Source organism: Nuphar pumila, chromosome 9 (genome assembly GCF_984573655.1).
Source record: "Nuphar pumila chromosome 9, dmNupPumi1.hap1.1, whole genome shotgun sequence".
NCBI classification, from domain to species: domain Eukaryota; kingdom Viridiplantae; phylum Streptophyta; class Magnoliopsida; order Nymphaeales; family Nymphaeaceae; genus Nuphar; species Nuphar pumila.
In genome coordinates, this window is record NC_143257.1 from 68,524,088 (window position 1) to 68,551,073 (window position 26,986).

At 32.5% G+C, this 26,986-nt stretch overlaps 1 protein-coding gene across 8 annotated transcripts in view; it reads left to right on the plus strand.

Annotated features, from left to right (window-relative positions):
- LOC149828625 (protein MLN51 homolog) overlaps positions 1–26,986 on the plus strand; it is a 74,477-nt gene that overhangs the window by 44,422 nt on the left and 3,069 nt on the right. For 4 of the 8 annotated variants that reach the window (XM_090016916.1, XM_090016923.1, XM_090016919.1 and 1 more), the window contains one exon: positions 20,600–20,715. The exons of 2 other annotated variants lie outside the window; for them this stretch is intronic. In XM_090016916.1, the coding sequence (XP_089873042.1) occupies positions 20,600–20,702 (103 nt within the window). In that variant the 3' untranslated portion in view covers positions 20,703–20,715. Of the gene's footprint in view, positions 1–17,835; positions 17,894–18,346; positions 18,452–20,599; positions 20,716–26,986 lie in introns of those variants that run through there. 2 more of the 8 variants (XM_090016917.1, XM_090016920.1) reach the window with 2 other exon arrangements.

Here is a 26,986-nt window from a genome sequence, read left to right on the forward strand (position 1 = left end):
TTAATTATGTTGTTTAAGACTTGTTCTCTTAAGAAGTGGTGTCTTATTTGAATATGCTTAGTTCGTGAGTGTAAAATAGGTTTTTTAGATAGGTTTATAGCACTAGTATTATCACAGAAAATAGTTGTATTTTCAAAATTTAAACCAAAATCTTTCAAAGTTTGTTTCATCCAGATAACTTGTGTATAAGCTAGGCTAGCAACAATGTATTCAGCTTCTCTAGTTGATAATGATACACAGTTTTGTTTCTTACTGAACCATGAAACTAGTGAGTGCCCTAACATATGACATGTTCCACTCGTGCTTTTTCTGTCAGATTTACTTCCAGCAAAGTCAGCATCGCTGTATGAGATTAGATCAAATGTAGAGGATTTTGAATAGAATAATCCAAAATCAACTGTGTCTTTTAAATATCTCATTATTCTTTTTACAGCTTTAAGATGTGATTCTTTTGGATTTGACTGAAATCTAGCACACAAGCAAACACTGAACATAATATCTGGACGGCTAGCAGTTAAATACAAAAGTGATCCTATCATACCTCGGTATACCTTTGTATCAACAGACTTACCATCTTCATCTTTGTCCAAAACAGTGGTTGTGCTCATAGGAGTGGTTTTTGAAGCAGTTGAGTTCATGTTGAACCTCTTCAGAAGTTCACGAGCATATTTAGATTGATTGATGAAAACTCCATCCTTGGTTTGCATAATATGCAGTCCAAGAAAGTAGGTGAGTTCTCCCATCATACTCATTTCAAATTCATTCTGCATGGACTTAGAAAATTCTTCACAGAGAGTGCTGTTAGTAGATCCAAAGATGATATCGTCTACATATATTTGAACAATTAGGGTATGATTATTCACTATTTTTACAAATAAAGTAGAGTCTGCTTTGCCTACAGAAAAACCAGTTTTTACTAAAAAGGTTTTGAGTCTGTCATACCAAGCACGAGGTGCTTGTTTTAAACCATATAAAGCACGTTTTAGTTTGAAGACATGATCTGAATATTGTTCATTTTCAAATCCTGGATGTTGTTTTACATAAATTTCTTCATTTATAAAACCATTTAGAAAAATACTTTTAACATCCATTTGATATAGTTTAAAATTCATATAGCTTGCATATGCTAAAAATATCCAAATAGATTCAAGTCTAGCAACAGGAGCAAATGTTTCATCAAAATCAATACCTTCCTCCTGGTTGTATCCTTGAGCTACTAGTCTTGCCTTGTTTCTTATAACATTACCTGTTTCATCTAGCTTGTTTTTGAAGATCCATCTTGTCCCAATGATCTGATGATCCTTTGGTCTTGGTACAAGATCCCAAACATCATTTCTTTGGAATTGATTCAGTTCTTCAGTCATGGCTAGCATCCAGAACTCATCGATGATGGCTTCATCAATCTTCTTCGATTCAAGTTGAGAAATGAATGCCATGTTTGCAATCCGTTCTAGCTGAGCTCTAGTTTGAACCCCCTTTGTCAGGTCTCCCAAAATCTGCTTTTGAGGATGATCTCTGATTTCGGCAAATGTTCTTTGATGATCATCTTCATTAGACTTAGCTGTGTTATCTAAAAATAAATATGTACTTTTAACATCATCATCGTTAGTTTGCTTATGAACAGATTGATCAATAGATTCACAGAAACTAACATGCATAGATTCTTCAATAGTATTAGAACTCTTATTGAAAACTCTGTATGCTTTACTATGACTTGAATATCCTAAAAATATGCCTTCAATAGATTTAACATCAAATTTATCTAGGCTATCTTTTGTGTTTAGGATAAAGCATTTACATCCAAATACTTTAAAATAGTCTATTCTTGGAGTCCTGTCATAGAATAATTCATAGGGAGTTTTATTTAATAAGGGTCTAATGAGAACTCTATTTGTTATATAGCATGCAGTATTAACAGCTTCTGCCCAAAAAGATTTAGCAAGATTATTGTGTTGGAGCATAGTTCTAGCAGATTCCTGAAGGGTTCTATTCTTTCTTTCTACTACACCATTTTGAGGTGCAACTCTAGGAAAGACAAAGTTATGAGAAATACCATGCAAGTTACAAAAATTTACAAAAAGTTCATTTTCAAATTCTCCTCCATGGTCACTACGGATTTTAACAATAGAACAAGATTTTTCATTTTGTAATTTTTTACATAAAATTTCAAACTGACAAAACGTATCACTTTTGTTTTTCAAAAATATTACCCAAGTAAATCGTGAGTAATCATCTACAATGACAAAAACATATTTATTATGATTCAGACTAGCTACTCTAGAAGGACCAAAAAGATCCAGGTGGAGAAGCTCTAAAGGTCTTTTACTTGAAATAATATTTTTTGATTTGAAAGATGATTTAGACAGTTTTCCTAATTGACATGCATCACAAAAATAATCTTTTTTAAAAGATATTTTGGGTAACCCACGTACTAACTTATCTTTAGCTAATTTAGACATGTATTTGGAGTTAACATGACCCATTCTCATGTGACATAAATGTTGAGTGTCATTATTAGATATAAGGCAATGTTCAATGATGTTTTCTAGGTATAATTCATATATATTATTTCTTCTTATACCTTTTAAGATGATATTCTCGTTGGTGTCTGCTATAAGACAAGCATCATGATTAAAGCTAACATTATAACCTGTGTCACACATTTGACTAATACTTAGAAGGTTATGTTTTAAGCCTTTAACCAGGAGAACGTCTTTGATAAGAGGTTTATCTATATTGCCAATATTACCAATACCAATTATCAAACCTTTGTTGTTATCTCCAAAGGTGACGATTCCTCCTTATTTATGATAAAGAACATCAAAAAGGTCTGGATGTCCAGTCATGTGTTTTGAACATCCACTGTCTAGTATCCATCTGTTCTTGTTTGGAGCCTGCAAAACATTAAGTAAAACTTCTTTTTGGTACCCACTCGGGTCCCTTTTTGTTAGACTTTGGAACCCATATCCATTTAGATTTGGGTTTGTCTACAACTTTAGAGGAGTTCAAGAAGTTAAAATTATAATACTCCTTTTTAGGTTCAGAAGAACCTTTCACAAAAGTGGTCTTTTGATTCATACAAGAAGGCTTGTTGAAATGAGAGTAGCCAATACCATTCTTGTAGAAAGAGATTTTTTGAGAGGATAGGAGTTTATCCAAGTTCTCTTTTCCTTTAGTAAACTTGAAAACCGTTTTCATAAGGTTCTCAGTTTTACTTTTTAATTCTGAAATTTCTACCTGCAGATTTTTAGTCTTGGAGCAAGTAGAAGAGATTTCAGAAGTAATAAGAAGATTTTTCTTTTGTAACTCAGAATTTTCAATACTGAGTTTTTCATTTTTCAGAGTGAGCTCTAGATTCTCAGATTTCAAATGTCTATTTTTGAGAATCGTTTTCCTTGATTCTTCAAAAAGTTCCTGAAAAGCATTTTGAAGTTCTTCAAAGGAGAAATCAAGGGATTTACTTACACAACTTTCTGCCATAAAGCACATGTTGGCGGTTTCTGCTTCATCATCATTTGACTCTTCACTTGTGGATGGTTCTGAATCATCCCATTGAGCATGCAAAGCCTTTTTCTTGAAGAACCTTTTCTTTGGTTCCTCAGTCTTGGACTTTCTTTTGAGAAGAGGACAGTCACGTCTTAAGTGACCTGGCTTATTACACTGGTAGCACATAGAATCTTCCTTTGGGTCTTTTCTTTCTTTGTGCTTATTTGGAAGCCGGTTCATTCTCATAAAGCGCTGTAATTTTCTGGTGAGTAGCGCAATCTCAGTTTCTTTTTCTGAGTCCTCATCCTCAGATAGGGCTGGGAAGGCTAGAGTTTTCTTTAAAGGTTGTTCTTCTTCCCTTTTTTCCTTCATGTTGGACTTCATAGGCCATAAGATTGCCTATTAAATCGTCCAGGGTAAGCTTGGACAAATCTTTAGCTTCTTCAATAGCAGTAGTCTTTTTCTCCCAATCAGTTGTGAGAGATCTCAAGATTTTCTTCACCTTTTCTGTCTGAGAGTGGGTTACACCCAGAGATTTCAGATCGTTGGTGATGTTGGTGAATCTGGTGAACATCTCTGTGATGGGTTCATCTTTGTTCATTTTGAACAACTCATATTTTCTGACAAGAGATGAGATTTTGGCTTCTTTCACTTTGTTGGTTCCTTCATGAATAACCTCCAAAGAATGCCAAATATCATATGCAGATTCACATATAGATATTCTATTGAATTCATTCTGATCAATGGCACAATATAAGGCATTCATAGCCTTTGTATTTAGGTTTGCCATTTTCTTTTCTTTATCAGACCATAAGTTATAGTCTGCGGATGGAGATGTGTATGGATGCTCAACAATTTTTCATACAGCAAAATCTATGGATTTGAGAAATATAGCCATTCTGCACTTCCAGTATCCATAGTTGGAGCCGTTGAAGAAAGGAGGACGAGATGCGTGTTGACCTTCAATATCACGAGCATAAGAGGTAGATGCCATTTGTGCTGGAAGACTTGTTATGTCGAAACCAGCAAACCTGCTCAGATACCAAATAAAATTCTACTAGAGGGGGGGTGAATAGTGAAATTGTATATAAATCAATAAATTAAAAATATAATGCAATAAAGGCACAACACATAAACATAGAATTTATACTGGTTCGGTCAAAACCCTGACCTACATCCAGTCCCCAAGCAAACCACTTGAGCTTTCCACTATAACATCCGAGTCACCGGATAAATAGTACAACACCCTCTTCCTCAGAGGTCTTCTTCTTTCAACAGAGAAGGGGCACACCCTCTTCCACAGAGGTCTTCTTCTCTCAACAGAGAAGGACAACACCCTCTTTCACAGAGCTCTTCTTCTCTCAACAGAGTAGGGCAACACCCTCTTTCTCAGAGGTCTACTTCTTTCAACAAGGAAGGAATACAGTGAATAACAGAAAGTTACAATACTTCCTATAGAACCTTCAGAATGCTATGAATGCAAGAAATGAAGGATTCTCAGAATGTTCTGTTCTTTTCACTCAGAAGATACTCTTTGTCAAAGAGCTATTCTTGACTTTTTCTCTTTCTTTTCTCTTTCTTTTTCTAGGCTCTCTTTCAGATATTGAATAAGAATTTTTCTCGTTGTAAGCTCACATGTCCATTCCTTGTCTGAATAGTTTATTTGAGTGTGTTTATATAGCTTAAAAAAATAGTCGTTATCTTTTTGAAATCGTAGTCTTTTTGAGATGTGAAATGTAATGTCATTTCAAAAAACATCTTTAGAGAAATTTGAGAAAGTCTTCTTTCCATAAAAGTAAAATATAGGGTACAATAGTCGTTGTAATATTTTAGGTAATATATATTTTATGTAAAAAGTCTATTTCTTACAATAGTACATTGAACGTTGGATTGTAGGTTGTCATGTAGTTTTGTCTTTATCCTAATTAATGATTTGTGGTACATAAGTACTTCTTTACTTTAAATGAGTGTAAGTACAATAAATGCTTTGAGATATTTATTTGTACATAGTCATATCAAGAGTTTTCTTTATGATGTATTTTTCAATGTCTACAGAGAGAATGAAGACTTTAAACAAGTCGACATTCTTGAGAAGGATATTAACAAGGATTTCTTACAAGAGGTATTAAATGCTATACAAAGAGAATGATGACTTCAAGTAAGTTGACATTCTATGGGTTTGTAAAAAGGTAACTAGAGTCTTTTCAACAAGTATTATATTTGTTCTTCTTTGTGTAGCCGATTTCCATGTTTTGTCTTTTTCCTACACATTTGAAATCATTTCTTTTAAAAAGGTAACTAAAGTCTTTTCAACAAGTATTATATTTGTTTTTCTTTGTGTAGCCGATTTCCATGTTTTGTCTTTTTCCTACTTTTGAAATCATTACTTTTTAAGTTGTCTTGTATATGATAGAAGGTACAATTATTGCTTTTTGAAATCATGAATTATATCATGTCAAAATACATTTTCCATAAAGGTTTTGTAAGAAGGTACAATTATTGGTTTTCAAAAAAGGAGCTTTTTGAAACTATCGTATACTTTTATGAAATAGCTTTTATGAATGAGTATGTAATATGCAATATGCATGCTTCTGAAGGTTCTGTTACATATGACTCTAAAGAAGAAAAAATCTTCAACTTGAGGTAGCCGATCTCTTTTAGATGGTCTTTAGGAATGCATGGCTCATCAAGCTTTTTCTTCAAGGAGTATGATTGCACCATAGTTGTACTTGAACAGGAGGTCTCCATCCTTTTTGAGTGAGATATCCTTGCATCAAATACTCGTTAGATATATGGCAAAACATATCCAGTCATAATATAACATTTTTCAAGAAGACATATTATCATATCATATGAAATCAAATAAGACAGTGTATCATATTATGTGACATCAAAATAGAGTTTCTCAACAGTTCGTCACGTAGTTGACTGATAGGGTTGGACGATTATGACCCTTACAACACAAATGCCCCTAGAACAAATTCAAATTAACCATAATTTCCCCCAAACTTGTCATACACACTTCAAACTTGATACAACTCCGATTTTGATGAAATACAGATCGTTCTTCTTGAGAAATCTATAAAAATATAATCAAATACACAAAAATCATGAAAAATGCCTCAAAATTGCCATTATCTAGATAATACAAAAATCAAGACAAATATCGAATACTATACTATCTTTCAAGATTAACAATAAAAATAATATATTGAACTCAAGCATAAATTAGAAAGTCCAACAACCTTTACCTAGATTTCTCATTTATATTGGAAGGCTCGGTGACATCCAACTTACTGCGATAAAGATCACCAACACTGGTTTGCCCACGTGGTTCCACATCCTCTGCAACATTCCTCTCATCGTTAACTATTTGGGATAGTAAGATGTTCTCTAAAGGACTGATCTCAATACATAAATGTGCCTGTGATAGATGCACATTATCCACAAGATTTTCATCAACTACTTATTTTACATCACTTCTGACTGCTTCTTGTATAACCTTGCAATCAACTTCTTATTTAACTTCATAAACAATGGCTTTTTTATTACCTTTACTAGCACCTATATCTTTACAAGCAATTAAGTAAACATCACTACTATATAATATTGATTCTACATCATCATCGTCCAAGACATGTATCCATATATATTGGCCATTTAATTTTGCAGAACTGAATAATCATTGACTCTTTCGCATATTTGGTTTTACCAGACATTAATACTACAAATTTATCATAGCTACTATTTTTCGAGACCAATACAGATTTCTAAATAGGTTGATCAATGCTATAGTAAAATACTCCTACCCTTTCAAAAGCCATCATAACTGCCTACACCAACCACACAACATATCATTCAGTTAGCAACAACCACTCAGAAAAATGATAACCCATAATAACCCTTGTAACCCCCATTTAATGCTTGTGCACATATATATATCTATCTATGCAAAAATAATAAATATATATCTATACAAAAAAGCCCTAAACATAGTAAACCCTAAACGGTAAATCTGGTGCCGCCTCTTATTCATATAAAATATAGGGTTGCATAAATAAAACATCCACAACAACAACCAAAAGGCTATTAGCTGCTCATCCATAGAAAAAGAAAAAAGTTTGAAAACAATTGTAATTATCGAAAAAGAGTGAAAAAACTAACCAGAGAAGTTGATGAGCATTGGAATGGAGCGAAAAAACTTTCACAAGAATCACTGCAAGAGTACATAAAAAAATGGTTAGGATTCTAGAGGGAAAATGGATACCTGTAAACACCCCAAATTTTCTAGATCTATTCAGGACACCTTCCTTTCATAGATGCCAACCCTCTTTAGTACAGTGTAAGAGCCTCACCCCTAGGTCTACTCTAGTTTAAAGGCCATTTTACCACATTTCATCAACAAAATTATCATTTTATCCCTAAGTCACCCTAAACCCTTGTTAGTTAGACCCAACCAAACTCATTTTTAAGTTCAAAGGAGTTAGAATGTCGGTCATTTCTGGTTTTCTTGAGCTCATGATGAACAATGTCGTTTTATTTCAGCTAAATTTAGTTCATTTCAGGTGAAATGAGCTCATTTCTAGCTCAAATTTTAGCCAATTGACTCTAAGTCAGTCAAATTTTAGTAGATCCTATTCTCAGGTGTCTAATTTGAGCTCATTAGGAGTTCAAATGGTCCAATTTCAGTTCAAAGTCACTTCCCACATTCTTGGACCTTCATTTCAGCTCATTTCAATCAAAATTGAGCTAACCCCAGTCAGCTCATCTAGTGTTTTAGCTTTAGATTTAGTTCACCTCAGTATAATTGACCTTCAATTCAGTTCAAACCATTCCAGTAGCATGTCACTCTACACCCTGCAAGGCAAAACAAATAATAATAATTTGCTTAGGACATCAATTCTGTCAATTTTTAAGCTGAGACAATTCCCAATCTGAACTCGGACCAATTCCTTTACATGATATTTTCTCTATATCCGAGATCCAACTTCATTTTGGGTTTGATTCGATGATGGATCCAATACCCAATATCCAATTTCTAATCCTGGGCCCACAATTTTCAATCAATCCATTCTATTGTCTATATCTGGGGCCCGATCATCATTCAGGATTCACCCCATCATTTCATTCATCATTCGAGATCTAGATCCAATTTTATTCAAAACCTCGGATCCAGATCCAATTTCAAAATCCATTTTTTATCCAATTTCAAAATCAATCCTTGCATTTCAAATTCAAAACCAATGTTTTAAAAAGCCTTTTTGAAAAACAATCTGGATCCAATTTAAAACTTCGATTTGGATTTCATTCTAAAGCCCAAATTTCAAAATGGATCTTAGATCCACTTCAATATTAGATCCAATGTTGGATCTGATATCCAATACCCAGTTTCTACCTCGAACCTGGATCTTTTATTCAATTCATTCTATTATCTATATCCAGTGTCCAATTTACTTTCTTAACCTAGATTATCTCATTAGATATCTAGGATCCAATCAATTATTTTTGTATCCATTCCTCAATTTTCAGGATCCAAGATCCATTTCCATCTTGATTCGGATCCAATTTCCAATTTCATCTTCATCTTCATATCCAGGATCCAGTTTATTCTTTTTATCATCATAGATCTATTTTAAGTGTTTTTATCCTCGATCCAGGATTCCTTCATCATTTTTCAAACATGGAGCAAACTCATGATCCGAGATCCAGATCCATTTATCGTTTTCAAACTTCGGATCTAGATCTAAATTCAAGCTGTCTTCTGATTTCAAACTTGGGTTCAAAACAAATATTTTAAATCCAAAACCCAGTATTTTACATAGGATGTTTCAAAATGTTTTTAGAAAATATCTTTTTCAATATATCAGATCTGGATCCAGATCAAATTTTTGATTTGGAATTTATCAAGCTTGTATTTTGAAAACGATCTTAGATTCAATTTGATCCAAAAGACCCACCTAGGTGGTGTCACTTTTGAACCATCCCTTTCATATCAGCCTTGTTTTAAAACTTTGTTTTCACCTTTTTATCCCTTTGTTTTTAACTTTGATTTTAAAGCTTCCTTTTAAAAATCCTTTGAATGCTTTTAAAATCCAATGCGGGGCCCACTTAAGTGGTGCCACATTAGGGTTCCATTTAAAGTTTTAGTCAGTTTAAAGCTATAAAAAAATGAAAACAAATGTTAGTTAGAGAAAAAAAACAAAACCAATTTCCATTAAAATCAAATTAGGAAGATCGATTAGCCTAATTAAGCTTTAATTAGGCTAATTAGGAGAAAACCTCTAGAAACCCTGAAATCCAGCCCAAAATACTTATAAATAGATGCCTTAGAGTGGTGCCAATCCCAAGAAAAAGATCCCAGCCCCTCTCTCTCTCTCTTTCTCCTTTCCCTCTTCCTTCTTCTCCAAGTAGCCACCACCCTCCTTTTTCATTTCTTCTCCATTGGAGTTGCACCCAAAGCTTGGAGGTCTTCTCTAATAGGTAGAATTCCCTCTTTTATCTTTCATTTTGCTGTTATTTCCATTATATATTGCTGAAATCCCATTTTATTCCAGCCATCATGAAGATGGAACTCAATTTTTTCATAAAATCAAGTTCATCTTCAATCGGCTATAGCAATTGATCCATGCCTTTTGTTGTTTTGATTTTGGTTTTGTTGATTCTGTATTAGATGCTATTTTATTTCTAGATTACTGTTTTCCTTCATCTAAAATCCAAAAATATAGCATCTAAGCTTTTATTTTTATTTTATGTATTATTAGATTAAATGCTTTCATTCTCTTTTACATTCTGCATGTATTTTGATACTGACCTCATATTAGCTCTATAATTTTTGGAGTTTATCTTCATTTTTTTGATCTGATTTTTTATAGGAGATTCATGATTGTGTCTCCATGAATCTATGATTTTTTCACAAATTTTGGGGATCTGATGACCCACTTTAAAAATCAAGAGTCAAAACCTGTTATTCTGCACCGACAGGATTTTAGCAGAATCAGGACCGACTTGCCAGAGTGATTTCTCCCTAACCAGAGATGATCTCTCCGATCTGTAAAAAGTGGTGTCTCCATGATTGAATTTATCTTATTCATGTCAATTTTTAACAATTTTATGGTCATTTCATGCTTGATTTTGATCAAAAACCCAAACCCTGTCATTCTGCATCACCTGAGTCTGCTGAGACCTTAGTTCATTTTGTTAGTCATATCTCCCTAATGAGAGATCATTTTCCAGATCTGTAAAAAAGGTTTTCTTCATTTACATGTCTAGTTTACCTCTGTCAGTGTTTAGCAATTTCTGTGGTCGATTTCTATTTTATTTTTATTAAAAACCATAACCTTGTCTGTTTGCAATCTCAGTCATTGATAAGATTTAGGATCAACTTTTTTGAATCATATCTCTCTAATGGGAGATCATTTTTTAGATTTGTAAAAGGGATTTTTTTTATTTACCTATCTTTGCCAATTTTTAGAAATTTTTATGATCATTTGCTATTTTATTTCTGTTGAAAATTGTGACTGGTTACAAAACACTATGTTCTGTAACAGGTTCATTTCCTGAGATAGAATAGTGCCTTTGCAGAGTCACCGCGCCCAAACCAAAATAGATTTTTCATTTATGTAAATTGGGGTAGTTTATTCATTTTTTCAATCAACTTCTCCCATAAATTTGGGAGAAATTGAGTCAGTTTAGTATCTAAAACACCCAAATTACAGAAACCTATCTATTAAATTCAATCTCCTAATTCTAAAATTTAATTCTCTAATGTTTCATTAATATCTCAATATTTAGAAATGATTTTCACATTCTGTAAAAATGAGATATTTCTCTGATGTGTTCTGATACCATGGACTAAATTTGGGTTTGAATTGAGTTCTTTTAGGCCTTTTTTCACCCGAAACACTATGACAGATTTTCCTGTAAATTTTATTTTTGCAAATTCTTGTTTTAGTTTGATAGAAGACCCTAATTCAGTTTTTTCTATAATGATTTTTCAAAATTTTTAATTCTAGATTGTTCCTAAGGTTGTTAGAAGTATTCATACCAATTTTCATAAATTTTCAAGGTCATTTAGCATCTCATTCATTGAATTTTTCAAAACCAGTTTTCTAAAAAGTTAAAATTTTGCTAAAATAAGGGCAAATCAAGCATTTTCTCACTTAATTTCTCAATTTTGAATATTATTTTCATGATTTAAAATTATGATAATATTATTAATCATATTAACAAGCTCTCCAATCAATTTCATAAACTTTTGATCTTCTATGTGATACATATTTCAAAATTCCTTTCAGAAAACCCTAATTTTATGGCCATAATTTTAATTTTAGGGGTATTTTGGTCATTTTCCCCCTAATTTTGAATTTCATTTTCCAAAATAGATTTATTTTGATAGTTTATCAAATCATGCATCCTTTCTTTATTTCATTTATGATTTTTGATTTTATGAAAAGCATGGAAAAGGCTTATTTCTTGAAAATATCCTTCAATTTCTAGATATTGTTAGATAAATCCAGAAAAGATTACATTTTCTACTAACATGTTTGTTAATTTTGTAGGAAAATCTCAAGATGATATTCTCCTTTATTTCCTCTTTTATTTTTCTTATTTCATTATTCAATTATTCGATGTAAATTATAATCAAATATCAGAAATAGTGAAAATTTCCATTTTTGCATTACATAGATTGCATTTGCATATAATTTATTTTTCCGATATTAAATTGTTATGGTTTGTCATATACATATTTCAGATTCCACAATGGTCAACACGAATGACACATGCACATTCTTCTAATAAGTCAAATAAACTTAATGAGATTCATATTTTTGGCCATAGTCAGAATATGAACGAAATTCAGATTTATTAATTTCTTTTAAGTTAAAAAAGCCTACACTTTTAAGCTATTTTCAAAAACATTTTATATTTCAAAAGTTTTTCAAGATATTTTCAATAAGATGCATTTAAAACATATTTGTGGCCATAGTCATGGATATGTGGCAAATTCATCTTTATTCAATTTTGTAAAAACACAAAAACAATATTCAAAATAAAGAAAATTTACAAAGATTTTTCTTTTCTCAAACTTGTCAAAAAAATAAGAAAATATTCTTCAAAATCGATTTTCTTAAAATCATATGAATTTTTTCTTCTCAAAAATCAATTTTCTCAAAAATATCTCAAAGGCATTTTCAGAATTTCGAATTTTCCAAAAATCTTCTTTTCAATTTCAATTTCCAAGTAATTTCAATTTCAAAGCAATTTCAACTTCAATTTCAAAGTAATCTCAATTTCAATCTAATTTCAAAGTAATTTCAATTTCCATTTCAAAGTAATTTCAATTTCAATCTAATTTCAATTTCAATTTCAAAGTAATTTCAATTTAAATTTCAAGTTTCAATTTCAAAATAATTTCCAAGTAATTTCAAAGTGATTTTTAAAATATTTTCAAAGTCATTTTCAAATCAATTTCAATTTCAATTTCAAAGTGATTTCATTTTCAATTTCAAAACATTTTCCAAGTGATTTTTGAAATATTTTCAAATTTGTTTCAAATCATTTTCAAAAGTCATTTCAAAATAATTTCCAAACATTTCCCAAATGATTTTCGAAATAGTTTCATAATCATTCTCAAGTGATTTTCAAAACCAATTTCCAAACATTTTCCAAATGATTTTTGAAATATTTTTAAATTTAATTTTCAAAGTCATTTCAAAATGATTTCAAGACATTTTTAAATGATTTTCAAATATTTTCAAAGTAATTTTCAAAATCATTTCAATCCAATTTCTAAATATTTTCAAAGTAATTTTGAATCAATTTTGAAATCATTTTAAATTATTTTCAAGATATTTAACAAATATTTTCAAAGTAATTTTGAATCAATTTTGAAATCATTTCAAATTATTCTTAAGACATTTTCCAAATAATTTTCAAAGTAATTACAAATTAATTTCAAAATTATTTCAAAGTAATTTTCCAAATGATTTTCAAAGATATTTTGAATCAATGTCGAAACCATTTCAAGCCAATTTTCAGATATTTTCCAGCAATTTTTCAAAGTATATTTTCGAAATCACTTGGAATTCAATTTTGAAATATTTTAAAGCAATTTCAAACCAAAGTAATTTGTAAAGCATGCATCATTTTTTTAAAACAACATTTTTCAAAAATTATAACACATGTATGATTTTTGGTGCATTTTAGGACTTAGAATAATTACTTAGGCATTTAAGCAAAGCAAGGCATACAGTTCAATCCTTGGTTCAATTACCCCGGTAAAGGCGCCAAGAAGGGTTGAACCTCGTACCGACAGGCGGATCCCATTTCTCAATTTTCTCACATTTTTTAAAAACAGAGGCGAGTTTTTCAAAACTTTTTTCAAATGGTCAAGTGGACTTGCGAGAGTTTAATTTTTTTTTTGCAACGACCACAATCGCTCTTTCTATATACAAACAAAAAAATGAACACCAATGCCTATATATATATATACAGGCAAATTCACGCGCTAAAATGAAATCTCGTATCGCTTAAAATAGATAGCATGTAAAAGTTCGTGAATACTGCAAACTTTTTATGAATTTTGCATTACTTTTGCAACAACTGATACGAAACTCTTGACGAAATTCACACTCTAATCACCTATATATACATGTAAATTCGCATGCTAAAACAAAATTTTGCATCATTATAAGTCAACAACATGCAAAAGTTTGTGAATTCCGCAAACTGTTTATAAATTATACATTGAAAGACAAACTTTTGCAACCACCAATGCAAAATTCTTAATGAAATTCACAAGTAACGGATTTTCGCAAGCAATGTCGTGATAGTATATTATTTTATGCTAAATTGGTGATTTTTGTGAAAATATAGTACAAATTTTATTTTTACTGAGATTTCGCGAGACAGGAGTGCATTGTGAAAATTGGGAGACATTCGTACGTGCTAAGGGTAAAAAGGTCCTAAAAATTTAAGAACCTGTGAAATTGAACATCGGGCGGATTTCAAAATTTGTAGAGCATTTAATGAAATGCATCAAATTTGTCGTATGTATATAAAGCCCACGTAGACAATGCTCTAGTAGGTGCTTTCTGCCATCATTGTGTTAGTAAAAAACACGTTCAAAGATTAATTGTTCTGATGTCAAAAGCCAAGAGGGGTAGGTTATAGCAAGAATGGCTGTCAAAAGTCAACTTTTTGAAAATGGTGGGAACTTATTTCTTTATAACCATTTTTTTCAAACCACATGTATGTAGGCCCCTTTCTCCCACATCGATCCCCCTCTTTCAAATTTACCTTTTCATTTCCTTGCGACTCATCCGACCATAAGTGCCGGAAAATGAGTGCCAGGATTCTTATTGTATTTATACAATTTGCCGTCCACCCATGAGCCGAAAGTCAATCGGAAAAACGGTGAATGAAACAAGTCTTTTTATACTTTTCGGCCTTATGTCATCGAAAATAGGTAGGTCGTACGCACCTTTCCAACCATTTCCACCAACAAATGTTCGGATGGTTGCTGGAAGTGAAAGTGAGCGAAGTTTTTGTTTTTTTACCGTCAGTTCATTCATTCATATGCTAAAATTAGGTTCTAAAAATTTGTATTTCTAAAACTTTTTTTTAATAAGCTGTATTTCTAAAACTTGCTTTAACTAATTTCTTAACATAATTTGTGTGCTCCACTAAAAAGACAACAAAATCATATCAATACAGTCAAATTGACAAAAATTTCTATCGCAAACATTAGGAAATCAAAGAGTTATTAGTGAGTATAGTGCCGTGTGAGTGCCAAATTAAATTAATGAGTGATTAGTGAGAATATATATATATATATATATATATATATATATATATATATATATATATATATATATATATATATATATATATATAATGCAACCGAATTTACGTTCTGCATCTATATTATCATTATGTCATCTATTCAAATTCAATTTAGTGTTTTGATCAACTTTAAATGTAACCATGAATAGAACTAGAATAATTTACAAAAAAAGTGCCTAACTTATCATCTATTTATAAACAAATGCCTAACATTATAATTATTATATCACTACAAGGATGAGGGTCAATAGCCTGATTTCACCGCTATTGGTCTATAATGGTAATATTTCTCGCCGATATGGCGTCAACAAAAAAATTGCCTATGTTGATCATTAATGATGACATTTATAAGTCGTTGTTAAAGGATGAACCAATACCAACGAATAATCTTGCCAGAACTGGAAACATTGATAGTGACGAGGTAGTCTATAATGATGAGATATCCTATAATGGCGAGATCTATGGCTCGTCGTTATAGGCTACCTATATATTATATCATTCATTCGCGCCATTATAGCCTATAACGGCTGGCATTAGCTCACCATTGTAGGCTATAACCAGGAGAATTACTCGTCGTTATAAGCTGGCTATAACAGCGAGACATAGATTTTGTCTATAACGACGAGATATAAATGTCATCGTTATAGGCTATGAACCTGCAAATTTAAAACTCAAAATTACTGTAAAAAAAATTACATTAAAAAACTTGCAACTAAAACATACATTGAACCAAAATTTCATATACACTTCAAATATACACTTCAAACATACATCCTCAAATATACATCCTCAAACATTCAACTTCAAACATACATTCAACAAAAACTTCAAATACACTTCAAACATTCATTCAACAAAAGCTTCAAATATACTTCAAAAAATATACATACATTTCAAAATTACAAACCTCCCTTACATCCTCTCAAAGCCTGCAACAAACACACTTCAAATACAAATCCACCTACATCCTCTGTAATACCCATGAATTTTATCAGATAAATAAACTTGAAATTTATGTTCTTAAGCTGGTACAAGGTTATTTTTATGGTTTTATTTGTTTATTCGTATTTGGATCTCGGATATCTAGTTTGGATCTTCAATGTTGGATCCCTAATATTCTGTTCGGATCTTCGATATTTCATTTGGATCTTAGATATTGAATCTCGAACATTTTATTTGGATATTTAATAGTAGATATTGGTTTAATGGATCACATCTTTGGCGTTGGACCCTCCATATCATGGTCAGATTTGATTTTGGATCCAGGATGAAGGAGTGGATCCACGAAGTTTAAATCAGATTTCTAATGATAAATTTCTATATTGGACCTATAACACTTTAGAGGGATCCGCAATAGCACATGCAATGGCTAAATCCACATTTATTCATTTGGATCCTAGACATCGGAGAGATAAAAAGGGTAGGATCCAATTAAAATTTTACTTGGATCCATAACAAGTCACTTGGAATCCAAGATAACGGAATTGGATCCATAGAAATCTAATTTGGGTTCATAATAAAAAATTTTAGTACTTCAAAATTTTAAAAGAGTCGGATCCTCGGATGGATCCGAATGGCCCAAAACGTGGACCCAACTATAAGTGGGTTGCGGATCATGAGATCGGTCGATCCAAACTCGCATACACGTTAAAAAGGTAATAAGCAAAAAAAAATGGGGTAAAGTGTATTAAAAGAGTGAATACGTAAACCCTAAGTAGGGTTTACGTTTCTTTTTGTTAAGGATGTGAAGGGGTGGCAGTTGCGTGAAAATGCCTTTCACGTAGCTGGGAAGGGGGTAACCGACCCACCTCCCCCCCTCATGATCTCCATATCCTCCTCCATCTCCCCCCCTCTCACGTGTTTCTCAAACCCACTTCTCTCTCCCTCTCATTATCTTTCTCTCTCCCTCTCCCTTGCACGGTGCATAAAGAAGGCAATTCATAGAGTTACGATAGCTGGAAGGGAGAAATCAACAAAAAAATTTGGGATTCCTGATTCACAAGTAGGATTCACTATGCTTGTTGCTTACATACCTGTTTCAAGCATGAAATGTCTCACCGTAAACCCCAAAAAAAGGGAAAATCCCTGCACTGCCGATTTTTCTGTGTTCTATTTATCTAATGACATGAATGAGAGTTTTCTTTTGGGATGAGCTGATTTCCTTTGCATTACTTGAGTATACGACCTGCATATTTATCTGCATGCTTTCTGAATATATATATATATATATATATATATATATATATATATATATATATATATATATATATATATATATATAAAGTCCCTGAGTATGAGCAGGTACCTTGATTTAAGTATTGTGCATATGATTGGGTGTTGTGCTCGTCAAATTCTGTTCATGATTCAAGTTCTTTAGATTCAATATTGTTAATCAGACTTGCTATCATTTTTTTTATCATAACTTGAATTTGCGAGTCTTGTATCTCTGTCGGCCATGTTATTGTTTGTCGTAAAATGAAATTTTAGTTGTCAATTTTCATGTAGGATTTCAATTCTTGTTACACCTAAATGCTCAAGGCTGTAGTACTATGCATTGATAAATAGGTAAAGTCAATGAAAGGAATAAGAGATTCTGAATAAAATTGACGATTTGGTAGAACCTTATTGTCGGTGCGTTGTTGGTACAGAGACAATATTAATATTTGTGTTTCAGACTTTTTTTTTACAAGAAAATATGTAAACAGTTTTGTGAATAATTTGAATTCCTGAACATGCAGTCTGTAAAATTTTTGAGGCTTGTCCAACCCTAAGTTACGTTTGATCTTGGCATAAAACGATAAGACCTTTGATCGTTTTGTATGCATGGTAGTTTGATCTTGTAGTTCTGTCCAGAACCAGGTACTGTGTGTGGGAGTTAATTTTACACATAGATATAGATTTCATTTTATGTTAAACTGCCTGGGATATTGCCAAAAAGGGTATTATAGGATGATATGCATAATCCTCCTGTCCTTGGTATGTGCATGAATCATAGAAGTTTTATTGGGCTTTGCAGCTGCTCTTACTCAAGCATTAAATGGTCTTTTATTCATACGACTATGAAAGTTCTGTACCTTTTTTGGTTTCACTGATTCAATTGAAGTGTCAGATGAAACAAACAACCCAATGGATTGCCTTTTAGGCACATAGCATAGGTTAACCATTGTTTATATTGTAAGGACATTGAAAACATTAGAAATTCTGTTTTAAATGTATTGCAATTGTATCCTGCAGTTGTCGACTGCTATATAATGAAAGTCTGGATCTTATTTGAACAACCATGACAGTGAACAATGACTGATATAGGTATTTATTTAGTGGAATCAACCTTTTTGGTTACCATGTGGTAATTTGTGATTTTCAATTCAGGATATTAAGCTGCATATAAAGTTGATGTTTGACTGCATATTTAGTTGTATATTAAGTGATACTCAAATGCATGTATAGCTACATATTTAGTTGATGTGCAAATGCCTAATTAACTGCACTTTAAGTTGATGTACAAATGCCTAATTAACTGCACGTTAAGTTGATGTTCAATTTCATACGAAGCTGCATAATAAGTTGATGCTCAATGACTATTTAGTGTAAATTAAGTTGATGTTCAATTTCATATTTAGTAGCATATTCAGTGGTTGATCGAATGCCTATTTAGCTATATCTTCAATTGATACTCGATGCACGTATAGCCACATATTCAAGTGAGATTCAAATGCATATTCAGCTGCATACCAAGTCGATACTCAAATGCATAATTAACTGCATATTAAGTCAATATTCAATTTCATACGAAGCCGCATAATAAGTTGATGCTTCATGCATATTTAGCTGCATATTAAGTTGATGCTCAATCGCATATTTAACGGCATATTAAATTGATGTTCACATGCATATAAAGTTGCATATTTCCTGAGACGTTCAAATGCCATTAAGTTGTATATCATCTGGAATGACCGAACACAAAGGTGATTGAGAATAGATGTATACAAATGTACTACAAAATCTTTGAGATTACATAGCATGATCTCTAAATGAATCAAATGGGTCTCTGCTTGTTTGGCAAAGGCTGCCAGTGCACATCACCACGTGTGGGACGTTGCAAGTGTAAAACCTAATGGTAGGTTGTGGCAATTTGCCATTGGTAAAAAGAAATGACGATCTCTTAACTGAGCCTACAGATCGATTTATTGTGGGCACATAAGTGACAAGCCTGTGTGTTGAGAGTCACACACTAGCCCTCGAAATTATAAAATGAATACACATGTAGATTCAAACATATATGTATATTTGCGTCTGACTGGTTTAAAGGTACCAGGGCACTCATGTTTGACAGTTTAAAGGTACCAAAGCACTCTGGGTGGGTTTGCACAATTAAATGGATAAGGGTCGGTTAACATACCTATTTCAGGTATGAATGGTTGAGGATCTACTACTACTGTGGTATGATTTAATATTTTTTAGAACTCCAGTGTCTTTGAGCTACTGTGTTCAGATCAAGGAGATCCTGACAAATCGGGTAATACAAATTAATAATATCGCAACCCACTCAAATGCAGGCTTACCTAGGAGAGGGTAGGTGGTACACAACGCCGGAGACATGTTTTTTGCTTCGAGCGGCAATGACTCGTTGGTCTCCCGCCTTCAGAGTTAGGGAACCCGGACTACAAAATTTTGTCCTAGGCGGTAGCTTCATGTTCTTCTGCAGAAGTTAGTGATGCATCCTGTTGTTTGGGCCTTTGAGAAGTTCCCTCGGTTATTCAACCGCTCCCTTAGGATTTTAGTTTTAGTTAGAAGTTCGGGTTAACAAAACACCAAGCATAACAAACCCCCAAATGTTCTTTTCTATTACGGTTACCTTGGTCTGCGAGTACCCGCAGGATAATTCAAGTAAAACTTAAATTAAACATTTTTTGTGTATCACTTAGACAAAAGATTGCGAAATTTTGTATTTGTACGTGTGATTAGATATTTCACATGTGATTAGTTATTTAACCATATTATTAGTTACTTGAGCATGTTATTAGTGCTTGAGCATGTGATTATTTACTTGAATATGTGATGATTCATTTCATGCTAGTTTATGAAATAGAACTGTTCGTTTGATCAGTTCCTATTAATTGTGTAAATATGACATGCTTAGTCTCATGCTTTACTGTTCATATTTATTCAATTACATTGCATACTTGTTACATAGTACATCTGCAAAATCATAGTATTCTCCTACGTAGACTGGTTGTAGTCTGACATAAATTATTTTACTATTTTTTAGGAGAAGAGTAAAAGATCAAGAGCGGTTATGGGATAGTGTGCGGACCAAGATATATGATGCATTGTGTTCTCGGGATGTTATATTCCAATTCGGTTATTATTAAATATGTTATTCAGTTATTTCAAACTCTAATCTTATGTTTTAAACTTTTATTAGAAATAAAATGAATGTTAATTGCTTTGATGATTCCTGTGATGCGTCTGAAATGCTTAGCCTGGTTAAATTGAATATTTTTGCTGTAAAAATAAATAAATAAATTTAAGTTAAATTTTGGGGCATTATATCCTCTTTAAGCCTTCAACAAACACACTTCTAATACAAACTCACTACATCCTCTTTAAGTCTGCAATAAACACACTTCAAATACAAACCCACTACACCTTCAAACATTCACTTCAAATATACATTCAACAAAAACTTTAAATATACTTCAAAAAACATATATACACTTCAAACATATATCCTCAAACATTCATTTCAAAGATATATTCAACAAAAACTTCAAATATACTTTAAAAAATATATACACTTAAAAAACATACATACATTTCAAAAATACAAACCACCCTTATATCCTCTTCAAGCCAGCAACAAACACACTTCAAATACAAATCTCCCTACATCCTCTTCAAGCCCGCAACAAACACAATTCTAATACATACTCACTACATTCACTTCAAGGATGCAACAAACACACTTTAAATGCAAACCCAATACATCCTCAAACATTCACTTCAAATATACATTCAACAAAAACTTCAAATACACTTCAAAAAACATACATACACTTCAAACATACATCCTTACACATTCACTTCAAATATACATTCAACAAAAACTTTAAATACACTTAAAAAAGTATGCATACACTTCAAAAAAATATATACACTTCAAAAATACAAACCTACTACATCATCTTCAAGCCTACAACAAACACACTTCAAATACAAACCCCTTATACTCCTTATATCATCTTATTCACATAAATCAGCCTGGAAACATTAAATTAAAAATATATTAGATCAAATATATTTAGCACTATACTATATGAAAAAAAAAACTTAGAAAATAACAAACTTACCCTTATATAATACTTCTAGAGGTATGAAGACGATCCATAGTTTATTGAATGCACTCGCCGTCGGTTCCTATCCATCTATTTCAATCCGTAAAGAATAAATTAAGAATCTATTAGATCAAACATATTTAGCACTATACTATATAAAAATACTTAGAAAATAAAAAACTTACCCTCGTATGATACTTTTGAAGGTACAAAAATGTACTAGGCTTGATAGTTACTGAAGCCTTTCGTTGCCTGATTTGCTTTTGATGCACAAAAGTTAGTCAGTTTGTGGTGATTTTATTTGGATTCCATTGCAACCTTTATATTTTACGAAATTATATATTAGAATATTTATTAACCATTCTATGAATCATCTCAGTGTAACAACATGGGATCTTCGTCGATGGTGTGGGGGGTAATGAATTAACCACTCCACAACTACTCTGCAACCGTCCTCTCGATACACACTATTATCTTGTTCTTCATTCTATTCAGATAAAGATAGTAGAATCTCATACACATTTCTTGATATTATCTTCTTTGCTTTATGTATTTTGCTGATTGTGGAATCTTTTATATGAAATACTTGTATAGCTTGAGAGGCTAAAATAAAAAGATCTTCTTGGTATACTGGGTGAGACATGTTGACACATGTAAAATAGTCGTCCTTACATATGTGTCATTATCAAACCAATTACATCTAAATGTATGCACTCAATTTCATTCTATATATTTAAATCTGATAATATCTTTTAGAACACACTAGTAGTCCACATTAGGCTCCCTGACAATGCCTTCATACATAACCAATACCCCACTATTCTAAGAATTACGACCTTCATCGTGAGACTATGTATGAAACCTGATTACATTCACATCACAAGTTTGATAGGACTATGATTCACACTCAAGTCCTCTTACGAGAATTCATAATTATGGAGAATCGTCCTCATGATTTTATAGAAACCAACTTGTAAACTCCTGGTTATGTCATATTGTAGCTTCTTGAATATTATTGCACAAGCTGTGGACTATTTGTATGTGTTTCATTAGATACGACTCACATTCAATGCAGTTGTTCAGTATATACTGTTGAGCTCTCACATATTCCGAACATGAAAGTACAAGTGGTAAATCACCTTAAGCTTTCACATGAATGTCATGTGAGAATATAAACAAACTAACTATCCTTGTCATGCTGAGTCTATCATCATGCCAACCTCGATGGTTAAATCTAGTATCAATATTACTAAGATACATTGAGCAAAATGTTGCATATTTTATTGAAATATATGCCTCAACAATGAAAGTTTTCACTCATGCCTTATTTTTCACGATTTGCTTTAATCTACCAAAAAATTTGTTGATCGGATACATCCAACGATATTGTACTAGTCCAATAAGTTCAACCTCATGTGGTAGATGAATGTCTATGTGCACCGTGATGGTAAAAAATGCGGGTGAAAATATCTTCTCCAAAATGCATAAGATTACTGAAATATGTTCTTTCATCTTCGTTAAAGCATCTCTTTTCAACGTTCTTGCACACAATAGTCTGAACATATCACTCATACAGATTAAAGACATGTCGATTGTCTTCTTTAGATATCTATGAACTATAATAAGAAGTAGGTGCTGAAAGAAGATAATGATAAATGTCAATCTACAATTATAAAGTTAATACAACTACATATAATCACTAAAAGAAAAGTAAACAAGCACTCAGTCTTCTGCTCCACACCAAGGGTATTTCCGTCTTTTCACCACTTAGAGAATCTTCTCACTTGGACAATAACCCTGGAAACTAAATATGCTTTTCAACCTAAAAATGCAGAAAAATACCAAGTTAGTTTTCTATTCTACCAATGAAAACAATAACTAAAACTATTTCTAATTTTACGAAAATAATAAAACAAATGATATTTATCAAGCAAAAATTAAATAAAATACTAAATTAATTCTAAAATTAACCAAATTAACTCTATTAATGCTGTATGATGATTATGCAACTCCTAAAATGCAGAAACTACTGAAAACAAGTCTAAATTGCCGAAACTAAGAAAATTACGAAACTGCCCCTAACTAGTGTAAAATAGCATTCTGACAGGTTATCGAAAAACCACTGTTTGACAGGGCAAACGAGATCTGATTTTCCCGAAATTTGTTCTGTTCTGCAACTGACAGATTAAACAATCTGACAGTTTTTAAAGAATTGAAAAACAGTATCTGGAACTCCAGATATAAGCGTTTCAAATCTGGGAAAAATCAGGATATCGAAGGTCCTGTAATTTAAAAACCAGAAAAAGCGGTTTTCACAAAACGCTTAAAAATCAAACCAAACCAACTCGGATTGAGCTGAAATTTGGTCTGCAGTTAGCTAACACGTTGATAAAGTGAATAGAAAAAGAATTTTCTAAAAACTCGGAATTTTTGCACATGAAATTATGGCAGTGCGATGGGGCAAAAATCTGGTTTTTCTTTCAATGCACTATTCACTATATGAATCTATTTTAAACACTATGAACGTAAATCTAACTATAATGCAGACTTAAATAATCCTATATGACAGATTATATGCTGATATTGAATATGATAAAACTAAATGAGATCTAAATAACAAATGATATGCATTTCATGACTTTGCCCTGAATGAGCTAATGATGCAAATGTCCCTAAAGTACTAATACATGCAAGTAGCTATATGCATAAGACATGCAATACACATAAACTAGATACAACTATGCTAACTAAACTATTAATAATAAAAAGACATTAACAAGTACACATTAAATCAACCAATGATAAAATCTAACTAAAATGATTAAATAAATAACTAAACTAACTATTCTAAAGACAATATGAATTAAATCTAAAGGAGAAGAGACCACTAAAGAACCATGGGGTGCAGACTTTGGAATAGGGCTAGGGTTGACTCAACTAGGCTCTGTCTTGACTTAGCTAGGTTCGGGTTTGCTTAGATGGGCTCAGTTTGGTTTGACTAGGATAGAGTTGGGTTAGGTAGGCTTGATTGACTTAAGTTGAGTTTAGGTTTGACCTGGACTAGGTTGGACTCGGTCTAGGTTTGACTTAGCTAAATGGGTTCGGGTTTGAGTTGCCTTAGTCAACTAGGTTTGGTTGACTTAGGTGGACTCGATTTAGGTTTAGCTAAGGTTGGATTGATTTGGCTAAGGTTAGGTCTAGGTCTTGGACTCGAACTAAAGTTAGGTTTTAACTTTGACCAAGGTTTGACTTGACTAGACTTGGTTAGGGTTGGTCTTGGACTTGGCTAAGGTTGACTCAACTTGGTTTAACCTAGGTTAGGTTTGACTAGACTAGAGTTGACTCGACCTAGGCTCGGTTTGACTAGGTTAACCTAAACTTAGGTTAGGGTTGACTTCACTAAGCTTGACTAAGGTTGGGTTTTGGTCTTAGACTCGACCTAGGTGTGCTCTTGACTAGACTCAAATGAGTTTAGGCTAGGGTTGGTTGACTCGACCTAACTTAACTCCACGATTTTTTTAAAAAACAAAAAACAAAACTAAATTAAGGCAACTATGACTAAGTTAATTAGACCCTACTCTAATTTAATCCACTAAGGAAGGTTAACTAAGAAGAAAGAAAGGCTCATTGATGATTTTTAGAAAATTGGAATATCAAAAACCGTCTAACCCCATTAAGAATGGCATTAAAATTCAAATTGGGAAATGGAAACGTCTAGTCTAGAGAACCCCACGAATTGGACTTTCCAAAAAGAAATTAAAAGCACTTACTTCTTTCTTGAAATCATAACCTCTCACTTGGGAAATTCAATAAATTTTCAAATCACTTTCCAAAGTTCACTTCGTAACTCCCTTCTAATAAATAATCGGATTTTAATGCTTTCTTTCTTTACTCCACACGATTTTTGAAAATTCAATTCTTTCCAAGAAAGAGTTTCCCAATTTCCATACATTAATTGCCCTCCTCCTCAAAAATCGTCTACACTAATTAAGGCTATTTAAACTAAGGAATTTAAAATCTACCTAAAGTAATTAGAGGATCTAATTTGAAAAACACAATTTCCTAAATTAATTGAATGAGCTATTCTAATTCCCAAAACTTCCTTAAATGACCCCTAAAAATGGCTTAGACACTAAACCCTAATACAATGAACCTAGACAACCTAATTACACCTACCTAATTGTAATTAATAAAAATTCGACCAAGAGCTCAAGGGGAGCTCTAATGGCTGCCGCCCCTCCTTGGGAAAGAAGATCAACTAAAATACAAAAATCAAATAACCAAAATAACAAATAAGCTAATACTAAAACTTAAGAACATAAGAAAAACTCAATTTTTATATTTTTCCTAGAAACTAAAACATACAAAAACATCCAAAACCTATTTAGGAATATCCCAAAACGATGAACTAGACTCACACAACTTTCAAAACTGTTAAACTCCAAAACACAACAGACTAAACAAATTATGCAATGGCGACACACGCAATTCACGAATTTCAAACTTTTATTCAACTATTTTGGTAAAAACATTCACTCAACACATGAAAAATCTAAACTACCCTAAAACGAAAGTAACTTGACACTGGAAACAATGGAATAAACTCATAACACGCAGTCAACACACATGAATTAATGACAGACCATAGACTTGCTAAAACCTAAAAATCGGCTAGACTTAATCTAGCCGATTTTTCTTTTCTTTTCACTAAATGATCAACAATCAGACCCAATGATAAAAATGAATCAAAGTGAAAAATTTTTAATTGGATTTTCTGTAGGAACAGAACCACAAACACACTGGACAGACTTGAAGAATCGGCTAGATGAGGATCTAGCCAATTTACACGATTTGGGAGAAAAACGTTGAAAAATCAAGATGCAAACGAATCAAACAATGACATAAACCTAATCTAACGTGCTGGTCTATGCACGGGATCTATTCTAAGGTTGAAACAAAAAGAAAAACAAGAAACACACAGAAAAATAATAAAATAAAATCCACACACAATTCGGTTTTACTTAGAAGAGAAGAAAGAAGAAGACCTACCTCTCGGGCGATCCGACGATCGTGGGGAAGAAGAAGAGCGGACAGTGGCTTGGTCTTGAGGTCCCGAACGGTTCGAGAATGCTGGAATGTCACCACGAACAGTACTTTTGCAGCTTCAACACGTTGGAGATCCACCGAAGATGGAGCGGTTGCCGATTCGCGATCAGAGGACGTAGAAAACCGGATGGAGGTAGGGCCGGCTCACCTTGTTGGTGTGTTTCGCACTCCCATACAAGGTCAATGGTCTCCACCTCTGCTACAACTGCAAAAAT